General features: G+C 40.3%; 1 protein-coding gene across 1 annotated transcript in view; it reads left to right on the top strand.

Annotated features, from left to right (window-relative positions):
• The window catches only part of LOC128564308 (fatty acid desaturase 2-like protein FADS2B), a 33,848-nt gene extending 12,323 nt beyond the window's left edge, over nt 1-21,525 (top strand). Inside the window, exons 5-12 of the mRNA XM_053559801.1 lie at nt 3,858-3,983; nt 12,115-12,175; nt 15,187-15,263; nt 15,457-15,554; nt 16,522-16,618; nt 18,016-18,095; nt 18,847-18,972; nt 21,474-21,525. Coding sequence (XP_053415776.1) covers nt 3,858-3,983; nt 12,115-12,175; nt 15,187-15,263; nt 15,457-15,554; nt 16,522-16,618; nt 18,016-18,095; nt 18,847-18,972; nt 21,474-21,525 — 717 coding nt within the window. The remainder of the gene's footprint in view (nt 1-3,857; nt 3,984-12,114; nt 12,176-15,186; nt 15,264-15,456; nt 15,555-16,521; nt 16,619-18,015; nt 18,096-18,846; nt 18,973-21,473) is intronic.
• Nucleotides 21,526-22,357: the final 832 nt, after the last annotated feature.

Raw genomic sequence — 22,357 nt, 5'->3', positions numbered from 1 at the left:
TTAATAGTATAGATAATACTTACATAATAACATGTAATACAGTGTTATAAAATATGTGTTAAAATGAGAATTTTTAATTACCCTGATAGAAAATGTTTCCCAATCCCTGGCAGTCTATTACTCTAAGGAACCATTTGCAGAAGAAAGTTCACGGCTTTAAAAATGAAGATGTGCACTCTGAAATCATGATGGGAATATTTTTAGAGGAAGTTTGAACACTAATTACTGGGAAGTTAGGAGATTCCAACAGGCCTGATTAGTCCCAGGAGAGTGGGGCTATGAGGAAATAAAGCGAAAGGAGCAAGAGAACAGATAAAAGTGAAGAGCTACAGAAGGAGTAGCCAGGGAAAGGCAGATGGGTGCAAAGCCCCAACTGCTGGGAAAAGGAGATAAAGCAATGGCGGCTGGTCTTGGCCACCCGCTGCAAGCTAGGAAGTTCCAGAAAGCATACACTCTCTCCTGCGCACCTAGTAGAGTGCCTGGCACTTAGTAGGCCTTCAACAGGCATTGTTAAGTGGGTAATGAGCAAATAGGACTCCTATGAGCAGCTTCCAGCCCCAGCTCTGGCAACACTCACTGTGTGACCTCTAGTAAATCAAATTCTACCTCTGGGCCCTCTGTGTTCCCATCTGTAATGTTAGGAGTTAAACTAGATCTCTGCACTTCTAGAACTCTGGGACTTAGTGACTCTGTCATCTGGCCTTTCAGGGAAACCCAGAGCCTTCCACTAAAGCTATGAGTTCAGACAAGGCTCTCTTAACAAACTGAATAAAAGCACATTTGTTCTTCCTTAACAAAGAACATTTTTGCATGTACACCTTTCTGGCTGTCTGGCTCCCCAAAGTCTAATGACTTGAAAGTGCCCATTAATAAAAGGAGAAGAGAAAGCTGAGTCAGACCCACAGAGAGTCATGAGCGTAATTACTGCCAAGAAACAGTGAGCAAAGGTAAATGGGGCTCACATCAGATGACAGCCTGCCACCTGCCAGGTTCAGTCTAACCCTATTGAGCTGTTGTCTCATGTAAGCCTCACAAGGTGAGGATTATAGCACTCCTATTTTCATTTGAGACTGATGTCCAAAGGGGCTAACTACACCAGAACCTCTATAGTTGACCATGTCCCTACATTGGCCACCTCCTTAAGTTGACCTAATTTTCATAGACTGGACAAGCATTACATGTATATATCAGTACACTAGGCCTGGTTCCTTACGTTGACCACCTCTGTATGTTGGCCAGTTTGTTATAGTCCCTTGGGTGGTCAACTTACAGAGGTTCTACTGTATCTAGGCCATGAGCTGCTAAGTAGATGCCAGCATCGTTTTAAAATCTCCCCAAGGTGATACTAACCTGCAACCAGAATGACAACTGTTACTTTAACAGCAGACCTGCCTTCTGTGGGAGCTCAGCCACTCATTAGCTGGGTCACATCGAACAAGTTACTTAATATAACATGAATCTCAGTTTCTTTAACCATAAAATGAGAATAGGGACCTGGTGGGGATGTTGTCAGGATTTTATACAATACCCTGTGTCGTGGTTAACACAGTGCCTGGCATATGGGAAATGCCCAATAATGATTACCTGTTACTAAAAGTAGGAACAGTCTTCCATAATAAAAATGAGGGCCCAGAATCATTAAGACAAATATTTAATGGTGATAGTATCTGGGAAATAGGGAAATAGACCACAAGTCACAGCATCACTGAGAAGCAATGTGCTTGGAAGCACCTGTTCTGACCCACGCTCTCTCCCCCTGAGCACACAGAGGCTTCAGTAAATCACGTAGCACAGATTTGGATTTGGATCCATATTAGAGACATGTCTGTCCCTCAAAATGCTTAGAACGAATGATAAATTGTCATTTTATGTGGCAAGTTTCACTTAACCAGAAAATTCTTGTATGCACCCTGTTGGACCCTTTATCCACCAGTGTTAGATAGGAGAGGTATTTCTGGAAGCACTCAGAAATGCAGAGTAAAGGCAGGTGTTTGTATCATGTCCTCGAGCATTTTTAAATAATGAGCCTTCCCAATTTCCAAGACCTTTTCTGAGGAGTCAGATGAAAGGTGAAACTCCTAATGCCCGGGAGTAAGTGGAACCTGATTTGGTGCCAGTGTGTGGAATATTTCAGATCAGCCCCACCCCAGGGAGCATTTTTACAAATCAGTGCTATCCCATTGCCCCAAATTTATACACAGTTCTTTATACATAAATTTTCTTTCCAATAAAAATTTGCACTAGTTTTAATGAATATAAACTTCATGGGCTCACAAACAAAAATGAGAAAACAGAAAATATCTTTTAAAATCAAATCAAATATACTCTGACATTTTGCAGGCAAAACCAGGGATTCATGCAAAAAAAGAATATAAACTTAGACAATGTTCAGGAGACAATATTACTTATGGGAAAGATAAGTCAAAAAAAACTATAATATAAAGAGCAAAATCACCACTGTATACATGCATTGCAATTTTAAATTTCAAACTTAACTTCATATAAATTACTTCTTTTCTCTCTTTTTCCATAAAAGGAACAGATATTGAGATTTTGGGGGGTTTTCATTTGCTAGCTGCTTAAAAATACATATGTTCTGGTCTTTGCACAACAAAAGAACCCTTCTGAAAACAAACCATGAAACGTCTGTATACATTCTGTACTTTTGTGCAATACTAAAATTCAAATGCAGTCCCCATAGCCTATTTATTTATCCCCCAGTGTGTATATTTTTAAAAAAGTAAGAATCAAATCACATTACAGGGATAATGGGACAGAAAATTGAAATCATGATCCCTTGCAAATTCTGGCCTATACTCATTCCATGACTATGTGCTAAAACATTTCAATTTGGTAGGAGAAAAGATGTAAAACATGTTATTTCCTGTAATCCTCTCAGAAACCTCATCAATTTCAGAGATGAGGAAATTGCCCAAGTTCACACTTCGAAATAGATGTCAAGCAGGGATTTAAATTCAGGTTGGTTTTAGTCCAAAGCCTGGGTTCTTTCTACTGTACTAGGAAAAGATCCAACCTGGAAATGAACAATGACTTCAGGTGACTCCTTTTCAAAATTTGGGGCACCCTATTGGGCATGACCTTATAGTCCTCGTTTGCCCCTGAATTATTCTGTCCTTTGTCCTTGGCTTCCAGCTAAAGGAGTCAGGGGGGAGCTAACTACTTTATATCATACCCATAACTATACCAACCGCTGTCCTAAGCTTTATCTGTTATGATCTTCTGCCTAAACTATCCTGAGTCAAAACTTGTCTCTCATATCACCAGTTACTGTAGGTAGTTTATGATTGTTTCAAATATTCATTTAAGTGGGAAACCTGGGGCCACTTTTTTCTCCAGAACTAATTAAAGTCTTAGAGCTAAACTTTCTTATTTTTTTTTTTTTTTTGGTTTTTGGCCGGGGCTGGGTTTGAACCCGCCACCTCCGGCATATGGGACCGGCGCCCTACTCCTTGAGCCACAGGCGCCGCCCCAGAGCTAAAATTTTTTTATATGTAAAATAGGAATAATAATTTCTGCCCAACTATCTTCAAATTTGATTTTTTTTGTTTTTTTTTTTTTTTTGCCAAATGAGCAAATGAGAGAAGGATGAAAAACATCTTTTAACAGGCTTCTATGATTTTCATTGTCAGGAATTATGTTTCTGGATCACGGAATTATTTCTTCACAAGCTATGAGAGCCTCTTTTCAATGAGTCATTTCATGACCCAGCACTGGGGACAAGCTCAGGAAACTCAAATATCGTATTTTGACTTTCAGGATGAATGCAGAAAACTCTGACGGTGAAGGGTACTTCAGGAGAGCTTTCTTCCAGCTAATAAGCCCTCTCTTCTCCTCAGGCTCTGTCACAAAACTGGTGGAATTACACGCACTTCCAACATCATGTAAAGACAAACATCTACCCCAAAGACCCAGATATCAACTTGGACCCACTTTTTCTGCTTGGAGATTTGCAACCTGTCCAGGTATACTTAGACATGTGAGCACGCGAGTAGGGCTCCTGGAAAGGGTGACCTTTGGCCTTGCCTTAGAAAGATCAAGCTGGAAGTTCTGGTTTCACAATATGGGAGCATCTTTCCTCCTTTTAGGTCCTAAAAACAGACTTGAAATAACTGAACCTGAGAACCCATATCACTCTGAGCCATCCCAGTAATGGATACACCTCTCTTCAGTGCCTGTCATTACTTGACAAGACAAAATCCAAGGTTAGACAGTGGAACTACAGAACTGAGTTGGACAGGAATTGTCCAAAGGTGAACAAGGATATGAAGAAATGTTCACCAAGAGAAAGCAGGTCAGTACATTCTGTTAGCACTAGACCACTAGTAACTAAATGTCCAGTTATCTCAACTAACTCTAGCCCAGTTAGAAGAGAATGTCCAGTAGTATTTTGTTCATGTCCATACTGGTGCATTTATGCATGAACCACCGTCTAAAACTCTTATAACAGAATTAGAAATACCAGCTCTAATTTGAATTTCATAAACAACAGAAAATACAGGAGAAAAGTCACCTCCACAGTTTCTCAGCTAGTGATATTTTTATCTTCAACTTATACATAACATAAAGGATGATTTAAATTACCAAGTATTTTAGGAGGGAGTCTTCCTTTTAAAAAGTAGGTATAAGGATAAACAAAGCAATGTACCTCACCTCAAAGGGAAATGCTAGCTCCTGAAATCATGTACTTAAAAGGAGGTTGCTAAACATAGGAGATTTACAAAATAGGGGAGTGTGGCTGTCTGTTGTTCCTGGAGCCTGTCTGGCACATAAATTAAAGATCCCACAATTTGTTATTTTTTATTTTTTTATTAAATCATAAACACATAGATCATGCATACATTAATGCATTTATGAGGTACAATGTGCTGATTTCATATAGAATTAGGAACACTTACATCACACTGTTAATACATAACTCATCTATTTACTTAAAAATTATTGTGTTAAGACATTTAGACTCTATACTAATAGATCCGACATGTACCCTTCATTATGCACCATAGGTGTGATCCCAACATTCACTCTCCCTCAATCTGACCTCCCCTTATCCCTCCTATTCCCCCTCCTCCCTCCTTCATCTTGGGCCACAGTTGTGATCTATTCTTCATATGAAAGTGTGAGTGATTGTAAATTGGTTTCATAACATTACTGAGTACATTGGATGTTTTTTCTTCCATTCTTGAGATACTTTACTAAGTAGGATATGTTACAGCCCCATCTATGTAAACACAAAAGAGGTAAAGTCTCCATCTTTTTTAAGGCTGCATAATATTCCATGGTATACATATACCACAATTTATTCATCCATTCATGGGTCAATGGGCACTTGGGCTTCTTCCATGACTTGGCTAGTATGAATTGAGCTGCAATGAACACACCGGTGCAAATATCTTTGTTATAAAGTGATTTTTGGTCTTTTGGATATACCCCTAGTAGAGGAATTTCAGGATCAAATGGCAGGTCTACTTTTAGATCCCTGAGTATTCTCCATACTTCTTTCCAAAAGGGACATATTAGCTTGCACTCCCACCAGTAGTACAGAAGTGTTCCCTTTTCTCCACATCCACGCCAACATCTGTAGTTTTGGGATTTCGTTATGTGAGCCACTCCTATGGGAGTTAGATGATTTCTCAAAGTGGTTTTAATTTGCATTTCTCTGATGATTAAAAATGATGAACATTTGTTCATATGTCTGTAGGCCATGCGCCTATCTTCTTCAGAGAACCTTCTGTTCAAGTCCCTTGCCCCCAATGAAATAGGATTACTTATTCTTTTCTTATTAATAGGTGGATTCTAATTATCTCTGTGGATTCTAATTATCAAACCTTTGTCCAAAGCTTAACCTGCAAATATCCTCTCCCATTCTGAGGGCTGTCTTCCTGCTTTACTTACTATGTTCTTGGCTGTGCAGAAGCTTTTTAGTTTGATCTGATCCTAGTAATGTATTTTTGGTTTTGCTTCAACTGCCGGGGACGTCCTCCTCATAAAGTATTCTCCCAGGCCAATTTCTTCAAGTGTTTCTCCTGCACTCTCCCCAAGAATCTTCATAGTTTCACGTCTTAAGTTTAAATCTTTTATCCAATGAATGTCAATTTTTGTTCATGGTGAAAGGTGTGGGTCCAGTTTCAGTCTTCTACAAGTCACCAGCCAATTCTCCCAGCACCATTTGTTAAATAGGGAATCTTTTCCTCAATTTGTATTTTTGATAGGCTTATCAAAGATCAAATGATGATAAGTGTTTGGGTTCATCTCTTGGTTCTCAATTCTGTTCCATACATCTACCTCTCTATTTTTGTGCCAATACCATGCTGTTTTGATCACTATAGATTATAGTATAGTTTGAAGTCTGGTAGCGTTATTCCTATTAATTTGTTTTTATTTGTAAGTAATATCTTGGCTATTCAAGGTTTTTTCTGGTACCATATAAAACAAAGTGTTATTTTTTTCTAGATCTTTAAAGTATGACGGTGGTACTTTGATAAGGATTGCATTAAATTTGTAAATTTCTTTCGGTAACATAGACATTTTAACAATGTTGATTCTTCCTAGCCATGAGCATGGTATGTTTTTCCATTTGTTAACATCTTCAGCTATTTCTTTTCTCAGAGTTTCTTAATTCTCTTTATAGAGATCTTTCATGTCCTTTGTTAGGTAAATTCCCAAATATTTCATCTTCTTTGGCACAACTGTAAATGGAATAGAGTCCTTGACTGTTTTTTTGGCTTGACTATTATTGGTATATATAAAAGCTACTGATTTGTGAGTATTGATTTTGTATCCTGAGATGCTACTGTATTCCTTGATCACTTCTAAGAGTTTTGTGGTTGAGTCCTTGAGGTTTTCCAGGTATAAAATCATATCATCTGTGAAGAGTGAAAGTTTGATCTCCTCTGACCCTATTTGTATACCCTTGATTACCTTCTCTTGCTTGATTGTGATGGCTAAGATTTCCATTACAATGTTAAAAAGCATTGGAGACAATGGGCAACCTTGCCTGGTTCCTGACCTGAGTGGAAATGTTTTCAATTTTACTCCATTGAATATGATATTGGCTGTGGGTTTGCTGTAGATAGCCTCTATCAGTTTAAGGAATGTACCTTCTATACCTATTTTCTTAAGTGTTCTTATTATGAATGGATGCTGGATATTATCGAAATCTTTTTCTGCATCTATTGAGAGAATCATATGGTCTTTGTTTTTTAGTTTGTTTATGTGATGTATTATATTTATAGATTTACATATATTGAACCAACCTTGAGACCCTGGGATAAAACCCACTTGGTCATGGTGTTTAATTCATTTGATGTGTTGCTGGATTCTGTTTGCTAAGATCTCATTGAATATTTTTGCATCTATGTTCATTGAAGATATTGGTCTATAGTTTTCTTTTCTTATTGGATCTTTTCCTGGTTTGGGGATCAGGGTGATATTTGCTTCATAGAATGTGTTGGGAAGTATTCCTTCTTTTTTGATGTTTTGGGAAAGGTTAAGTAATATAGGTACTAGTTCCTCTTTAAAGATTTGGTAGAATTCTAATGTGAAGCCATCTGATCCCAGACTCTTCTTTTTTGGGAGATTTTGTATAGTTGATTCTATTTCAGTACTTGATATAGGTCTGTTCAGCATTTCCAATGCTTTCTGTAAGTCTAGGAAGTTGGCATGCTTCCAAGTATTGGTCAATTTCTTTCAGATTTTCATATTTCTGAGAATAAAGTTTTTTGTAGTATTCATTAAGGATTTTTTGAATTTCTGAAGTGTCTGTTGTTACTTCACCTTTGTCATTTCTGATTGATGATACTATGGACTTTAATTTTCTATTTTTGGTTAGGTTGGCCAAAGGTTTATCAATTTTGTTGAATTTTTCAAAAAACCAACTTTTTGATTCATTGATCTTTTGAATAATTCTTTTGTTTTTTATTTCATTTAATTCTGTTCTAATTTTCGTTACTTCTTTTCTTCTTCTGGGTTTGGGTTTGAAATGTTCTTCCTTTTCCAGTTGCTTAAGATGTCCCATTAAGTTATTGACTTCCTCTCTTTCCATTCTCTTGAGGAAGGCTTACAACACTATAAATTTCCCTCTTAGGACGGCCTTTGCAGTATCCCACAGGTTCTGATAATTCATGTCTTCATTATTGTTTTGTTCCAAAAATTTGGCAATTTCTCCCTTCTTTATCTCATCTATGACCTAGCTATCATTCAGCATAAGGTTATTTAGTTTCCATGTCTTTGTACGAGTATGCAGATACCTGTTATTAGTGAGTTCAACTTCTATTGCATGATGATCCGAGATAATATAGGGAATAATTTCTATACTTTTAAATTTGCTGAGGTTAGACTTGTGATCTAAGATGTTATCAATTTTGGAGGATTCCATGGGCTTATAAGAAGAATGTGTATTCAGTTTTGTTAGGATGAAATGTTCTGTAGATGTCTGTTAAATTCAATTGTTGTATGGTGAACTTTAAATCCAAATTTTTTGCTTTGTTTCTTATTGGAGCATCTATCCAACACTGCCAATGGGGTGTTAAAATCTCCAACTATTATGGTGCTGGAAGATATTAAATTGCTCATGTCTCTTAGGGTCTCCCTTATAAATTGAGGAGCATTCTAGTTGGGTGCATAAATGTTAATAATTGAACGTTTCCCTTAACAAATATGAAGTGACCATCTTTGTCTTTCTTTACTTTGTTGGTTTAAAGCTTAGTCTATCTGCAAATAAAATTGCGACCCCTGCTTTTTTCTGATTTCCATTTGCCTGTATTACAGATGCCCATCCCTTCACTCGGAGTCTATATTTATCCTTTAAGGTAAAATGAAATTCTTGTATGCAGCAGATATCTGGACTGAGTTTTTGTATCCAGTCAGCCAACCTGTGCCTCTTAAGAGGACAGTTTAAGCCATTCACATTAATTGAGAGTATTGACAAGCCTGGTCATATTTGGGTATCAAGTTTTTCAAAACTCCAGTGGACATTTTGAATCTTTTCACCACTGTGGAAATTGGGTTTTGGTCAAGAATTTCAAAATGAGTTTACTTTAGTGGTAGAGCATTGTGCTGGTCATTATGGAAGATAGGTCTGAGGATATCCTAAAGAGCTGGTTTAGTTATGGAAAATTTCTTCAATGTGTGTATGTCATTAAAGTATTTACCTTCTCTGGGTTGAGTTGTGCTGGGGTTCTGAAACTGTCTGCTATCTGAATTTCAGAATCACTTTCCATGTTTGAGAAGTTCTTGATGATTATCTCTTGAAGTAGAGCATCTGGGACTTTCAAAGCCACCTTGTCACCTTCAGGAATTCCTATAAGGCAAATATTTGTTTTCTTCAAATTGTTCCAGAGTTCTCTGAAAGAATGATCCATTTTTCTTCTCCACTTCTCTTCCTCTTTGAGTGTTTGGGAGCTTTGTCAAAAGCTTTGTCTTCAATGCCAGAAATCCTTTCCTCTGCCTGCTCCATTCTGTTACTGAGGGATTCTACTGTATTTCTCAGATCTTTGAGGTCTGCAAGTTTTTGCCTCAATGTGTCAAAATCTTTAGGAGGAGGGCAGGAGTCCCTGGCCATGGGCCACCAGTCTTAGGAGCAGGGCAGGGATCCAGAGAGTGGAGTCTCTGACCATGGGCCGCTTGGGTTGCAGGGACCAGGTGTGAGTTGCCTCAGCAGCCTGTCGCAGGCACTCAGAGGGGAGCCAAGCTGGGGAGCTGGTGGGCTGCAGTCTCCAGTGGTTGGTAGCGCAGACCTGCGCTATGCTCTTTCCAACACGGAGCAAGTCTCTCTCCCCTTGTGACTCCCCACCTCTATTAAAGTTATAGTTGCAGTGCAACTGTCCCACAGCTCATGAGGTGCCCCACCCTAGCAAAAATCTGCCAAACGCTCCAGATTTTGCAGGGCTTAGTCTTCCAAACCACCAGGAGGGGGTGGGGGGTGGATTGGGAGTTCAGGAAGGTAGGGAGAATATTAGACCAACTTTTGGCCCAGGCAAGAGACTGCCTGGGCTTGCAGTGGTATCTCTCCATGGAGGGAGTCCCAGCCCTCAGTCTGTTCTCTCCCCTTGGGTGAAATAAAAGGTCCTCTGTTCTCTACTTGCCTCAAGCTGCTCTCCTGGAGGGGAGGGAGGGAAAGGATTCCCATCCTCTTTGGGATGGATTTTATACTTGAAATTTGTTTCCTTGGAGTCTCAGCTTGTTGCAGCAGGAGTGATGAGAACCTATTGATCCTCTCTCTCAGCTCAGCTCCTGATCTTCCACTTTACTGGGTTATTTTGGGACATTATTTCTCCCTCTGGACAGGACCCTCTGCCAAAAGCTGGCTTCAGCCGGCCGTCTTGCCTCCCTCCTATACCACAACTTTTCGAAAATGTTTTCTCACTTTGGGGAGACTCATCCCCTTCCTCAGCTGACATGGGAAATAAAGTCTCTTGCTTCCATATTAAAAAAAAAAAAAAGGAAAGGAAAAATTGTTGGCTGTGATCACAAACCATTTGCTTTTGACAATGGCTCCCCAAACAAGTTGGAACTCTCTGATGTTTGTGGACTTCCAGGCTTTTCTTTAGAATTGGAACATATTGGTTTCTCTAGTTGTTCCCCCGCCCACTGCCAGAGCAAGGGAGTCTGTCTCACAGAAGTTCGTGAAACAGCCTGGCTGTCTCCCTCCTGCCTCCCCTACACCCGTGTTCAGTGTACCTGCTGCCTCTTCACAAAGCAGGGAGGTCCCTCCCCAGGTTCTGCAGCTGCCCCTGAGACACATCCCTAGAACCTTAGAGTTCTATGGAATAGTTCCAAAGCCATTGTATGGGACAGTATTTATTTAAATTCTAAAATTATTTAGATCCTAAAATTCAGCAGTTTCTCATAAAAAGCATTCCTGGTGAGCTCTGAGATTTTCTTTCCTTCCTTCTTTGCTGCCAGTTTTCCTACTACTTTCTTCATACATTAATTTCTTCAACAAGTATTTGTTGAATCTTCTATATCCTGTGTTCATGTCCTGAAACACTTGGGATCCTCCTTAGAGGTGACACACAAATCAGTCCACTTTGCTTTGTCACCTTCCAAGTATTTTCCACCTCGTCCCATGACTGAAATATTTGGATATTTGGTAGTAACTGCAAACAGCTATTATTACTTCATCACCATGATAATTTTGTTACTTTGTGACAATAAGTAAAGGAGGAACCACCCAATGCCATCCAAATAAAACAAGAAATGTGTCTATATGAGAGACAATACCAAAGGAAAGAGGGAAGAAAGAGTCAAACGCTGTTTATAGTGCTGTGACTGAGTGAACATAAGGGAAAATATAGAGTGGGTTTGAATTAGTAATCATTCCTTAATTCCTTCCATAAACATTTATTGAATCTCTTTCCAGTACTGGAGATATAGACATTACTTCTATCCTTTTTGCAAAAGATTTTCTGCTGCCTTTGTGCTCTGGGGCATCCCTTATAGTGGCCCTAAAACATAGTCCAAATTAACAAAGAAGACCCCTAGAAAATAAAGAATCAAATTCTCAATAATGAGTGCAATAAACTAATTTTATTATTACATGTAATAAATTTATATAATATGTAATAAATATTATATATATTGGCATCATGCTTTAAAATAGTAAATCATAGTGTAATATCCATGATGAGAACATGAAAAGGAAAGACAGGAAGAGGCCAAGCCTGTATCTTCCATCATGTGACTGTTCAGTGTCTGCTGGATGAATGGATGAAGATGGGGTCTCAGGTACAGGCAGAATTCTAAATTCCACAGATGAAGAAAAGCTAGAAAAACTCATTAGAAATGTTCTTTCTCAGCCACATTCAAATTCACATGAGGAGAAAAAAAATTCAAAATGATTTCTGTGGGATTAAAAAAAATGATAGCAGTTCCCATAATCTATTCACATAAGAATTGTCCACATGTGCCACAATATTTCCTCCCAACCAGTTTTGATTCTTCTACTTCCTTAGGTTTGACAGCTAACAAAAAACTAATGAGATGGCTCTTTCCATGCAGATTTTAGACATTCACACATGCACACATGCATGTCCTGGAGTGTGATGATGATAAATGCTTTCTCTTACTTTAGTTTTCTATTCTCTCTCCATTCAGTATGGCAAGAAGAAAATCAAATACATCAACTATGAAAATCAGCACCTGTACTTTTATATAGGTGAGTTTCTCAGGGCTACATCCCTTATCACCCCACTCCCTTGAAGCAAGCTCCTATCAAGCCAAAAGGCAAAGCTGGAATGCTGTCACAGGAACCAGCCAGGGTGTACTGTTACTGAGAAAAGAGGCATGTCCTGCTTCAGATGCACTAAGGTAGAAATTTGCACAAGGAAATGGAAGAGCTAATAGGCCTTTTAACCAGCATCTCCTGACTCTGGATGCTGAGCAGGGGAGGAGGGAGAGGCTTCACAAGGGAGGGAACCCGGCTACCATCAAGGGTACTGCATCCAGGACTCTCGTCCTGGAAAGACTGAACCCCTGTAAAGGGAAAAGGGTAGTGGTGTTTGGGGAGGGAAGAAAGAGAGATGGGGAAATAATCTGAGACATTTACAGTGTGACACCAGAAGAAGGAGGCATTCAGGAATAAAAGGCATCTGCCAGGATCCTGAGTGGAAAAAAAGGGGCTGGAAGGCAGAAGACACATACGTCTCAGTGTGAGCACACAGGCCAGGCCTGAATAGAAATGGGCTGATAATTCTGATACCAATAGAATAACGTCATAAGTGAAAAGCCAAAATCAAGCTCATGGCAGCTCACAAAGAGAGTTTGCAAGGAACCCCAAATGGCCTGTCTGAAACACACTGACACACTGGGAAATAGACCAAGATCAGGGAAGGAACCAGACACTTTCTATAAACCAGTGGTTCCCAATCAGGGGCAATTGTGATGCCAGGGGATATTTGACAGTGTCCAGAGATAGTTTTTGGTCTTCACAACTGAAGTGTGGAATGGTACTGATATCCAGTGGGTAGAAGCCAGGGATGCATCGCAACATTCTACAGTGCAGAGGACAGCCCCTCATCACAGGTAATTATGTGGCCCAAAATGCCCATGGTGCTAAGGCTGAGAAACACTGTTGCAGGTGATCTGATTGCCCAACTATAGGCCACTTGAGGCCACCTGTTACATGCCTGAGGAGGATGGCATTGGGTGTCCTTTTTGAAAGGCGGGGTGACCATCCCTGCAGGCTCCTCCATAACTCAATCCAGACTTCCCTTCCTGCACTCATCACCTGCCCCTTCTCTTAGAGAAGTGATGGCACTGGTGCCCACTTTGAAAGCTAGCTTATCAACCTAACTAGATGTATTTTTGCAAAATAAAAGCTATTGTATTTTCTTTTCTAAACTTTCCTGAGAAATGTGTGTTTACCTGCCTGCAGTGGTATAACATACTCACAGCTAATGAGCAATGCATGAGTGGTGTGAATTCACAAACCACTGCCCACCATGAACAGTTTCACTGATGCCTTTTCCTGCCTGCAAATGCCAGTTTAGTATCTCGGGTACCAATGAGTCCCATTTACACGCCAAAGAGAAGGAGAACCAGAAATTTGTTAAAAGCAGTAAGATGTTCCGACATTTATATTCTGCATTTAATAAGTTTCACCTGTACCCTTCTAAGATGCACCATAGGTGTGGTCCCACCAATTACCCTCCCTCTGCCCATCCTTCCCTCTCCCCTCCCTTACCCCTTTCCCCATATTCTTGTGCTATACTAGGGTTATGGCTTTCATATGAAAGCTATAAATTAGTTTCATAGTAGGGCTGAGTACATTGGATACTTTTTCTTACATTCTTGAGATACTTCGCTAAGAAGAATATTTTCCAGCTCCATCCATGTAAACATGAAAGAGGTAAAGTCTCCATCTTTCTTTAAGGCTGCATAATATTCCATGGTGTACATATACCACAATTTATTGATCCATTCGTGGATTGATGGGCACTTGGGCTTCTATTTCAAATTGTATATAAAACCAGCACATTGTACCCCATGATTGCATTAATGTACATAGCTGTGATTTAATAAATAAAAAAGCAATAAGATGATTTTCTTTAGGCTACTGCAGTAGGGGAAAGAGAATTCAGCTGAGCTTCATTCTGCTGAAACAAAAGCTAGGATAGAGGCTTTTTAAATGTAGAGTGTGCTAAAGGAAAAGTACCGAAAGACATTGATGAGTTGAGTAGGTGTGTGGGAGTTGGTCAATCTGATTAGTCCAGGCCAGCCTGTGTGCTGACTGGCATTTACCTAAGTTGGGCTCCTGTTCTCCACAGAGTCCAGAATTCAGAGCCCATGACTTTATTGATGACTACGTCTCAGGACGAGGGCCTCCAGTGCCTTGCGGAAGCATTTATGGGTCATAGAAGATATATCTCAGAGGAAGAGAGGAAGGATTTACAATTGTGAGTTTGCTAAGTAAATATTCTAAAAGACAGGGTCAGGTGCCTATAATCAGGCTTGGGCTGGAATAAGCAATAAATTGTTTTGGCAGAATTGAGTTCTCTCAGAAACTTAAAGGGAACTGGGGTCCTCCTAGAGATAGGACATTGAACTTTCAGAAACTACACTAGTGTTTGTTCAAGTTTCTTAGTGTGGAGTGGATCAATCATTTGTGCCTAGAGTTTACAGTTCTCATAGACCACAGTTGAGAGCTGGTTGAGGAGAAGAGGGCTCAGAGGATCCTGAATAGAGTTCGACCCAGGAAACAGTCTTTCCTGAAAGTCAAGGGTGTCCATAAGACTCCTGCATGATGTGGGCAGCCTCGACTGTGCTGGGCAGAAGCAGCTAAGTACGTAATAGGTTGACCAGGAAACGAGCACACTGTCTTTACTTCTGCCACCCTGACACATTGTGAGAGGGTACAAATCTCCAGAGTTTTGGGAAACTGAAGGACTTCAAGAACCTAGGAAAAACTTGTCAGCTCAGAGCAAAAGCTCTTCAGAGAAACCTGCATCAAAATTGTCTCCAACGTTTCCTAGCCTCCGAGATGGAGCTAGAACCTGGAGATGCTGCCCAAAGTTTTAGTTCAGCTTCTTGGACTTGGAAAGGATGTGGCCCTGCATCCCCTCTCAGGGCAGCATTGTGGGAGTGGCAAGGAGTAGACAGGACTCTGCCAACCTGCACGGGGGTCACTTTCTACTCATTTCTTCCCAAACTTTATTTGTTCCTTTCCAGTTTTGTTACCCTTCCTCATGCCTGCATTTATGAACCTGAAATCCATACGACTGATGTACATTAAAAGAGACTGGCAGGTGAGTAACTTGGCTCCTTCTTGGAACCAAGATCAGATAGAAGCGGGAAATGAAAATGCTGGGTCATCTTCAAACACAGATTTCTTGAATAACAAGTATAAAGTTTAGTCAGTACACGAAAGGAGCCCAGGCAGATGAAGAGGAAGTGAAATTGTGTTCTGGATATCTAACTTTCGAGTGCTTTCCTCTGCAGGACATCGCCTGGGTTAGCAGCTTTTACATCCGACATTTCATTATGTTTCGCCCTTTCTATGGAGTCTTCGGAACCCTGTTGCTCATATATTTGGTCAAGTAAGAATATTTTCTTATTACCACAACCCAGATGGTCCTCTTACCTTCCTTCTGAGAGCCATCTGTCTTTAGCAGAAGATCATGTCACCCCACCCCATTTCCTGGAACTGAGGTGTTTTCAAAGCAAATGCTGAAAAAAAAAAAAATAGTTGAACAAGACAAGTTCCTTACAAAAAGAATTTGGTTGAACTCCATTTTTCCCACTATATGTACCCCCAATTGAAACACGTCAGCTATTACTCAAGTCCTTTAAAACTGTCATCTATTTAGACATCATGATCTCTGCCAACGATAATCCCAAAACATGAATATTTTAAAGTCCTCTTATGACTGGAGATTTTCCCCAAACTGAAATGACTTTGGATTATTATTTTTGCCTGAACAATTCTCCGGAACTTTCCAGTGTATTCCTCTCTCACTGTTTTGCATTATTTTTCTAGATTCTAAGTAAACATAAGGATAATGGCAGCTACCATGTTCAGGCACTTTGTTAGGCTTCACATTCCTTATCTTATTTGATGTAATCCTCACACACCCTACAATGTTAGATTGTATCATCTACATTCATGCTACAGGAACTGAGGTTCAAGGAGATTAAGTCAGTTGCCCGAGGTTATGTTGGAGCAAGTTAGGGCTAAGGCCAGTGCCAATGCAGAACTTGAACCCAGCTCTGAGGACAAAGCCCAGGCTGTCAACCAATTTGCACATGCCCTTGAGCTCCTCTGTGTTTCTGTTCTTTGCACCAGAGCCACAGAAAACTTCAGAAGCCCTGCTCTATATGTTGGCACCAGGGCAAGTCATGTAGCTAAATGCTTAGTGTGTCATCTCTAGCTTTTAAGGGCATAAGGGGCTTTCAAAGAGATGAAAGAATCAGCCAACTCTTCCAGGGGTTATGCAAGCCCAGTGATGTGGTTGCTACTGAAAAAACCCAAAGATTCATCACTTCCTCCTTCTACTCCCCCACAAGGTTTCTTGAAAGTCCCTGGATCGCATATATTGCCCATATGAATCACATACCCATGACAATGAGCACAGAGGAGAACCGGGACTGGCTCAGCACTCAGGTAATGGTGGAGGGAGGGTCCTTCAGACTACGCTGATTTAGAAACTGTTCACCACAACTGATAATACTGCACCTTAAAGAGTAGGTGCCGGGGGCCGGGCACCGTCAAGTGCTTCACATTTACCTTTATGATGCATTGTTTAATCTTAAAAACACATGATTGTTCTTATAAATGATAAAATTGGGGCACAAAGAAGTTGAATAACTAAGATAAGGTCACACTGCTAGGTCATTGAAGCAGGTCTTAAACCTAGGCAGTTTGATTATAGCGCCTTTGCTTGAAACCAAGGGTCAGTCAACTACACTGTAGAGGCCAAATCCAGGCCACTGCTTGTTTTTATAATAAAGTGTCATTGGAGCACAGCCATGATCATTCACTCACATGCTATTTGTGACTGCCTTCATGCTGCCACAGCTGAGATGAGTAGTTGTGACAAAATTCAAATATTTACTAATTGACACTTTATGGAAAAAGTTTGCTGACATGAAAGTAATGCCTGTTGACATCAGAGTGATGATGCCATTCTATGTTTAGTAGCCTCTGGAAAATTCCACTATACAAGCATGAGAAAATGAGACTAAAAAGAGTAAACAATGTCTTAGAAGTGTTATGGAAATAGTTTCAAACTTGCAGATTTCATGAAGGTGTCCTGGGGACCCTCAAGATTCTCTGAACTACACTGTGGGAAATACTAACATGAAGCCACAATGGATTCAGCATTGAAAATGGCAGCAACTCCAATGGGAATAAAACTTTTACAAATTATTGAATGAAATTATATTCAAAAGCATTCTTAATCTTGGCACCATAAAGAAGCTCTGAACTCCTCCTCAGGATAATGTTTGCTTAATGCATAAAACGCAACACATAGTATTTACAAAGGAAACCACTTAAACTGGAATGCATTCCCATGCACAGAATCCTGCAACAGAACCTTTGAATGCCTTACACCTTATTTAGAAATCTTGCAGGTCAACTCTGTGAAAGTGGTATCATATCCCTTCCACTCCTACCAAAATCCTATAATGCTTCTTCCATTTCCCCACATCCTCATTCTTAAGACCTCAGTCTTCCACATCTCAGAGTCTATAGAGACTTTTTCTCCTCAAATGTTGCTTAATTTCTTATATAGATTGCTTTGTACATATTTTGTAGCAAAAATATGTAATTTCCTTTTTAAATTATAAACTGGACATGGTGTGTCTTCAAATTATAAACTGGACATTATAAATTGAGACCGGACATGGGGTGTCTTTGTTGTCCCTCATGGTTTCTTACATAAAATAGGAACTCAATAAGCACTCCTCGAATGATCGACTAAATAGAAGAAAAAACAAACATTTTCTCTGTTTGACACTTGGGCTCATTTATATCTAATGTAAGCTTTTTCTTTGCAGGTCTTGGCCACCTGTAATGTTGAACAGTCCTTTTTCAATGACTGGTTCTCTGGACACGCAACCTTCCACATCGAGCACCAGTGAGAGATAGAAATCATCCATGATAAGGGGGAGGGCAGTAGCTTGCAACAAAGAAAGATAAAATGATGACAGATGGGGAGCCAATCTCTTTAGAATATTTATGGAGAAGCTTTTTATCTAAGCCATAAGCAGAATAGTCAGAGAAGAGAAGAGATCTTTCACCGGCTCACAGGATTTTCTCATCTTTCCTTTCATGTTAGTCCTCCAAAACTGCAGCAAAACAAGAAAGGATTATTATTCATAGTTTATCACAGAGGAAGTTTAAAATCCAAGAAGGTCACTGGGTGACTAGTGGAAACTTTTGAATAAGAAGTGATTACTGCCTCACTTCATATTTCCATTCTCGGACATTTCCACGATGAGAACTTACTGAATAGATATCTATTTGCAGAACAGGAGTTAGGAAAAGAGAGACAGATGGAAACAGAGATGGAAGAGGGGATATCTTCAACTCTCCTAGATAATTCAAAATGATAGATAACCCATAACTTAATTTGGCACGGCCAAACATAAACATATTCTATGGAGCAATACTTCCTACATTATTACACAATGCACAAGGCTTGCAGAGGTACTAAGAGATAAGATTAGAGTATTTTAGCAAGAGTTTTGAACTCCCCATAACAGAATTGCTGTTCAAGGTCAAAGTTGGGTCTCTACTGCTATTATATTAATAATTTTATTTGGTAATTCAACTTCTTTGGGCTTCTCTTGAAGTTTAAGTTTTACATTTCCTGTCGGTTTCCCTAGTCTGTTCCCCACAATGCCGCGTCATAATTACCACAAAGTGGCACCTCTGGTGAGATCACTGTGTGCCAAGCACGGACTGCAGTACATGAATAAGCCCATGCTGAAGGCGTTTGGAGACATTCCCCGGTAAGAACACAATTTCTCTCGGCCCACTGCTCTCATTTTTCTTCACTACCAGTCCCCAGACTATTCACTGGCTTGTGAATCATTCACCCAAAACCACTTATTTAGGGACACCGGTATGCCCAGTCTGGACACAACACTCTAGAGAGAGCAACCTCAACAATTATATTAATACAAAAATAATATTTATCATTTACTGTTGCCTTCTAGAAACTTAGTGAAAATTTCTTACTCCCCTACTAAATTTCAAGTTTCACAAAGCCAAGGTTGTGTGCTATTTGCTTTTCTGTCCCCGTCAGAGCTTTGTACATGCTTTAGAACTTGCATGGTAGGAGGGACTGCCAAATGCTCTGGGCCAGTGCTGCAAACATAGATATCTTCAGGGCCCAGTGGGACATAAACATGAGGATCATACTGGTATGACTGAGTAAGTGAAGTCCTAGGAACCGAATCTATACTCATCCTTCAGTGTTCACATACAATTTCTTAGATAACATTGATTGTGATAGTCAAATTAACAGCTAGTGGTCTGTCTGGGCATGGTGGCTTATGCCCATAATCCTAGCACTCTGGGAGGCCAAGGCAGTTGGATTACTTGAACTCAGGAGTTTGAGCCTAGCCTGAGCAAGAATGAGACCCCATCTGTACTAAAAATTAGCCAGGCATAGGGGCACACACTTGTAGGCTAAGGCAAGAGGACTCAAGCCCAAGAATTTGAGGTTTCTGTGAGTCTGTGAGCTATGTTGATGCCATGGCACTCTACCCAGGGCAACAGAGCAAGACTATCTCAAAAAAAGAAAGGAAGGAAGGAAGGAAGGAAGGAAGGAAGGAAACAGCTAGAGAACAGAAAGTTCTCTGAGGAAGACAGATGAATGCAAACAAACATGAAAAAATGTTCATCATCCCTAATAATCAAAGAAATGCAAACCAAAACCACCCTGAGATATCACCTAACCCCAGTGAGAATAGCTCACATCACAAAATCTCAAAGTTGCAGATGCTGTGGCAAGTGTAGAGAGAGGACACTTTTACACTGTTGGTGGGACTACAAACTAATATAGCCTTTCTGGAAAGAAGTATGGAGAATCTTTAAAGAACTCAAATTAGACCTCCTATTTGATCCCACAATCCCATTACTAAGCATCTACCCAGAAGGAAAAAAAAATCATTTTGTCATAAGGACAGTTGCACTAGATTCTTTATCACAGCTCAATTTACAATCGCCAAAATGTGAAACAATCTAAATGCCCACCAACCCAGGAATGGATTAACAAACTATGCTATAGGTATACCACGGAATAATATTTAGTCATTAAAAAAGATGGAGATTTTACACCTTTTGTGTTAACCTGGATGGAGTAGAAGCACATTCTTTTTTAGTACAGTATCACAAGAATGGAAAAGCAAATACCCAATACACTCAATACTCATATGAAGCCAGTAGAAAATCTAATACACACCAATCCCCCTCCCCTCTTGCCTCTATCCCCACCCTCATTATGCTTTCCCCCAGTTTGAATTGAATCACAGTTCAGTTCAAACCACAACTCTTGGGTGCAGGACACAACTGCAAGAGGGACTCTACTGAACAAAAGGAAACATTGTACCCTGGTTCTTTGTATCCTCACCTTAACCTGAAATAAAAATAAAAATTTATACCCTGGGAAACAATTGCAAAATAAGAGACAGCTAGTGATTTAGACTTCATAACTTTCTCTTTCTTCTTGGAGTAGAAGCAAAACCTATCTTGAATGAGGTTGGCAGGGCAGGCCTGATCTGGGCTGAAGATTCCTGACCAGGGCTCCAGATTCAGACTCTTTACCTCCACCCGGTCCGGTCAACCTGCCTGAATCTACCACAAAACTCCCAGCCCCCTGCCATCCCATTCATGCCTTTGCCACCTTTTTCCTCCTCCCCCGCCCATCACCTTGTCGATTCCCATCCACTCTCCAAGCCTCCTACCAAATGTCTTTTCCACGTGTCAGGCTTCTCTGACCCCCAGGACTAAAACCGCCATGTGCTCTTATAGCACCTGCTTCTCTACCACTGTGGCCTTTATCATAATCACTTTCAAATAACATACTGGGTAACAAATTATTTAATATGTGTCTCTCAAGCTAGATGAGAAGGACAGAATATGGACGGAATGCACATCTCTTCTAGTCATTGCTGTATCCCTAGAGCCCAGAAAAAGATCTTCCACCTTATAAAATAGGGTAGGTAGCTGAGTACAGGATGGGACGGTGTACAGGTGTATGGGTACAGATGAGAACAAAATTGGTAAAATTTTCAATCTCCTCCACAAAGAAAAGGCGAAATCACCTGCTAAAAGCAATTCAGTGTATTTGACCTCCCCCCGCCCACTGGTGAACAGAGAGGGACATTTGCTGGCTGTATCTGGGAATGATAACTGCCCCAAACCAGACAGAGGAGCAAATTCCAGGGAGCAGCCCCTTTTACATTACAGTCTCCCCTCCTGATGATTTTATTTACTGGTTCTACAGGGCTTTGAAGAAATCCGCAGCCCTCTGGAAGGAGGCTTACTATGAAACATGATGTTCACAAGCGGATGCATCTCTGAAGGGGGCACGTGTATGTACAAGGACTCTTCCCTGCTCATCTGGGAATTAATTAGCCCCACAGGCATCCCTGAGTGTGCTGGGAATGTGACTATCAAGGACACCTAATGACTCCTTCTCTGAAGGTCTTCTCTGCAAATAAGAAGCGGGGGAAATACAAGATGACATTGGCCAGACTGATACAAAGGACATGGAAGTCCAGTGTTTTTATTTCTTCACTTGAGAGCTTTTAACCAATGTATTGGTTGTTTAAAGATTCATACTCATGTAGAAATGCTATTAAGATTACCAAGAGAATAGTAAACAAAAAACTGACGGATGGATGGATGAATGGATGCCAAGTCTAAGGGGTGACAACTTTAAAAGTCCTCCTTGGCCTCTCATGGAAGCCCATCCTGTGTAATGACTCACCAGGAAGAGACTCACCATGCAAGAAAAAAGGGTGCTGAGTAAGAAGGAAAATTTATTAATAGATAATTATTTATCCATAATAATTTATTATTAAAATTTTAATTGGCTTAGTGGGTTGCTTGTCAATAAAAATCATCATTTTCCTGACTTCACCATCTCACCTGGTATTTGCACTTGCTGAGGCACTCTCTGTATTTCTCTTGCTCCCTCAACACGCTTCCCAGAGGAGGGAAACCAAGGCCTGCTGACTCACAGTGCCCCAGACGCTGGGCACTGAGTTGGAATGTAGATGCCCTCTCCCACAGATCATCTTATCTCTGCTCTTCCCACCGTGGGCTCAGCTCTGTGAATGAAGGTGGCTTAGCCAGCCAGGCCCCTGCCCCTTTACACTAACTGAC

Source organism: Nycticebus coucang, chromosome 14, assembly GCF_027406575.1.
Source record: "Nycticebus coucang isolate mNycCou1 chromosome 14, mNycCou1.pri, whole genome shotgun sequence".
NCBI classification, from domain to species: Eukaryota; Metazoa; Chordata; class Mammalia; order Primates; family Lorisidae; genus Nycticebus; species Nycticebus coucang.
This window is presented reverse-complemented; position numbering and strand designations above follow the sequence as displayed.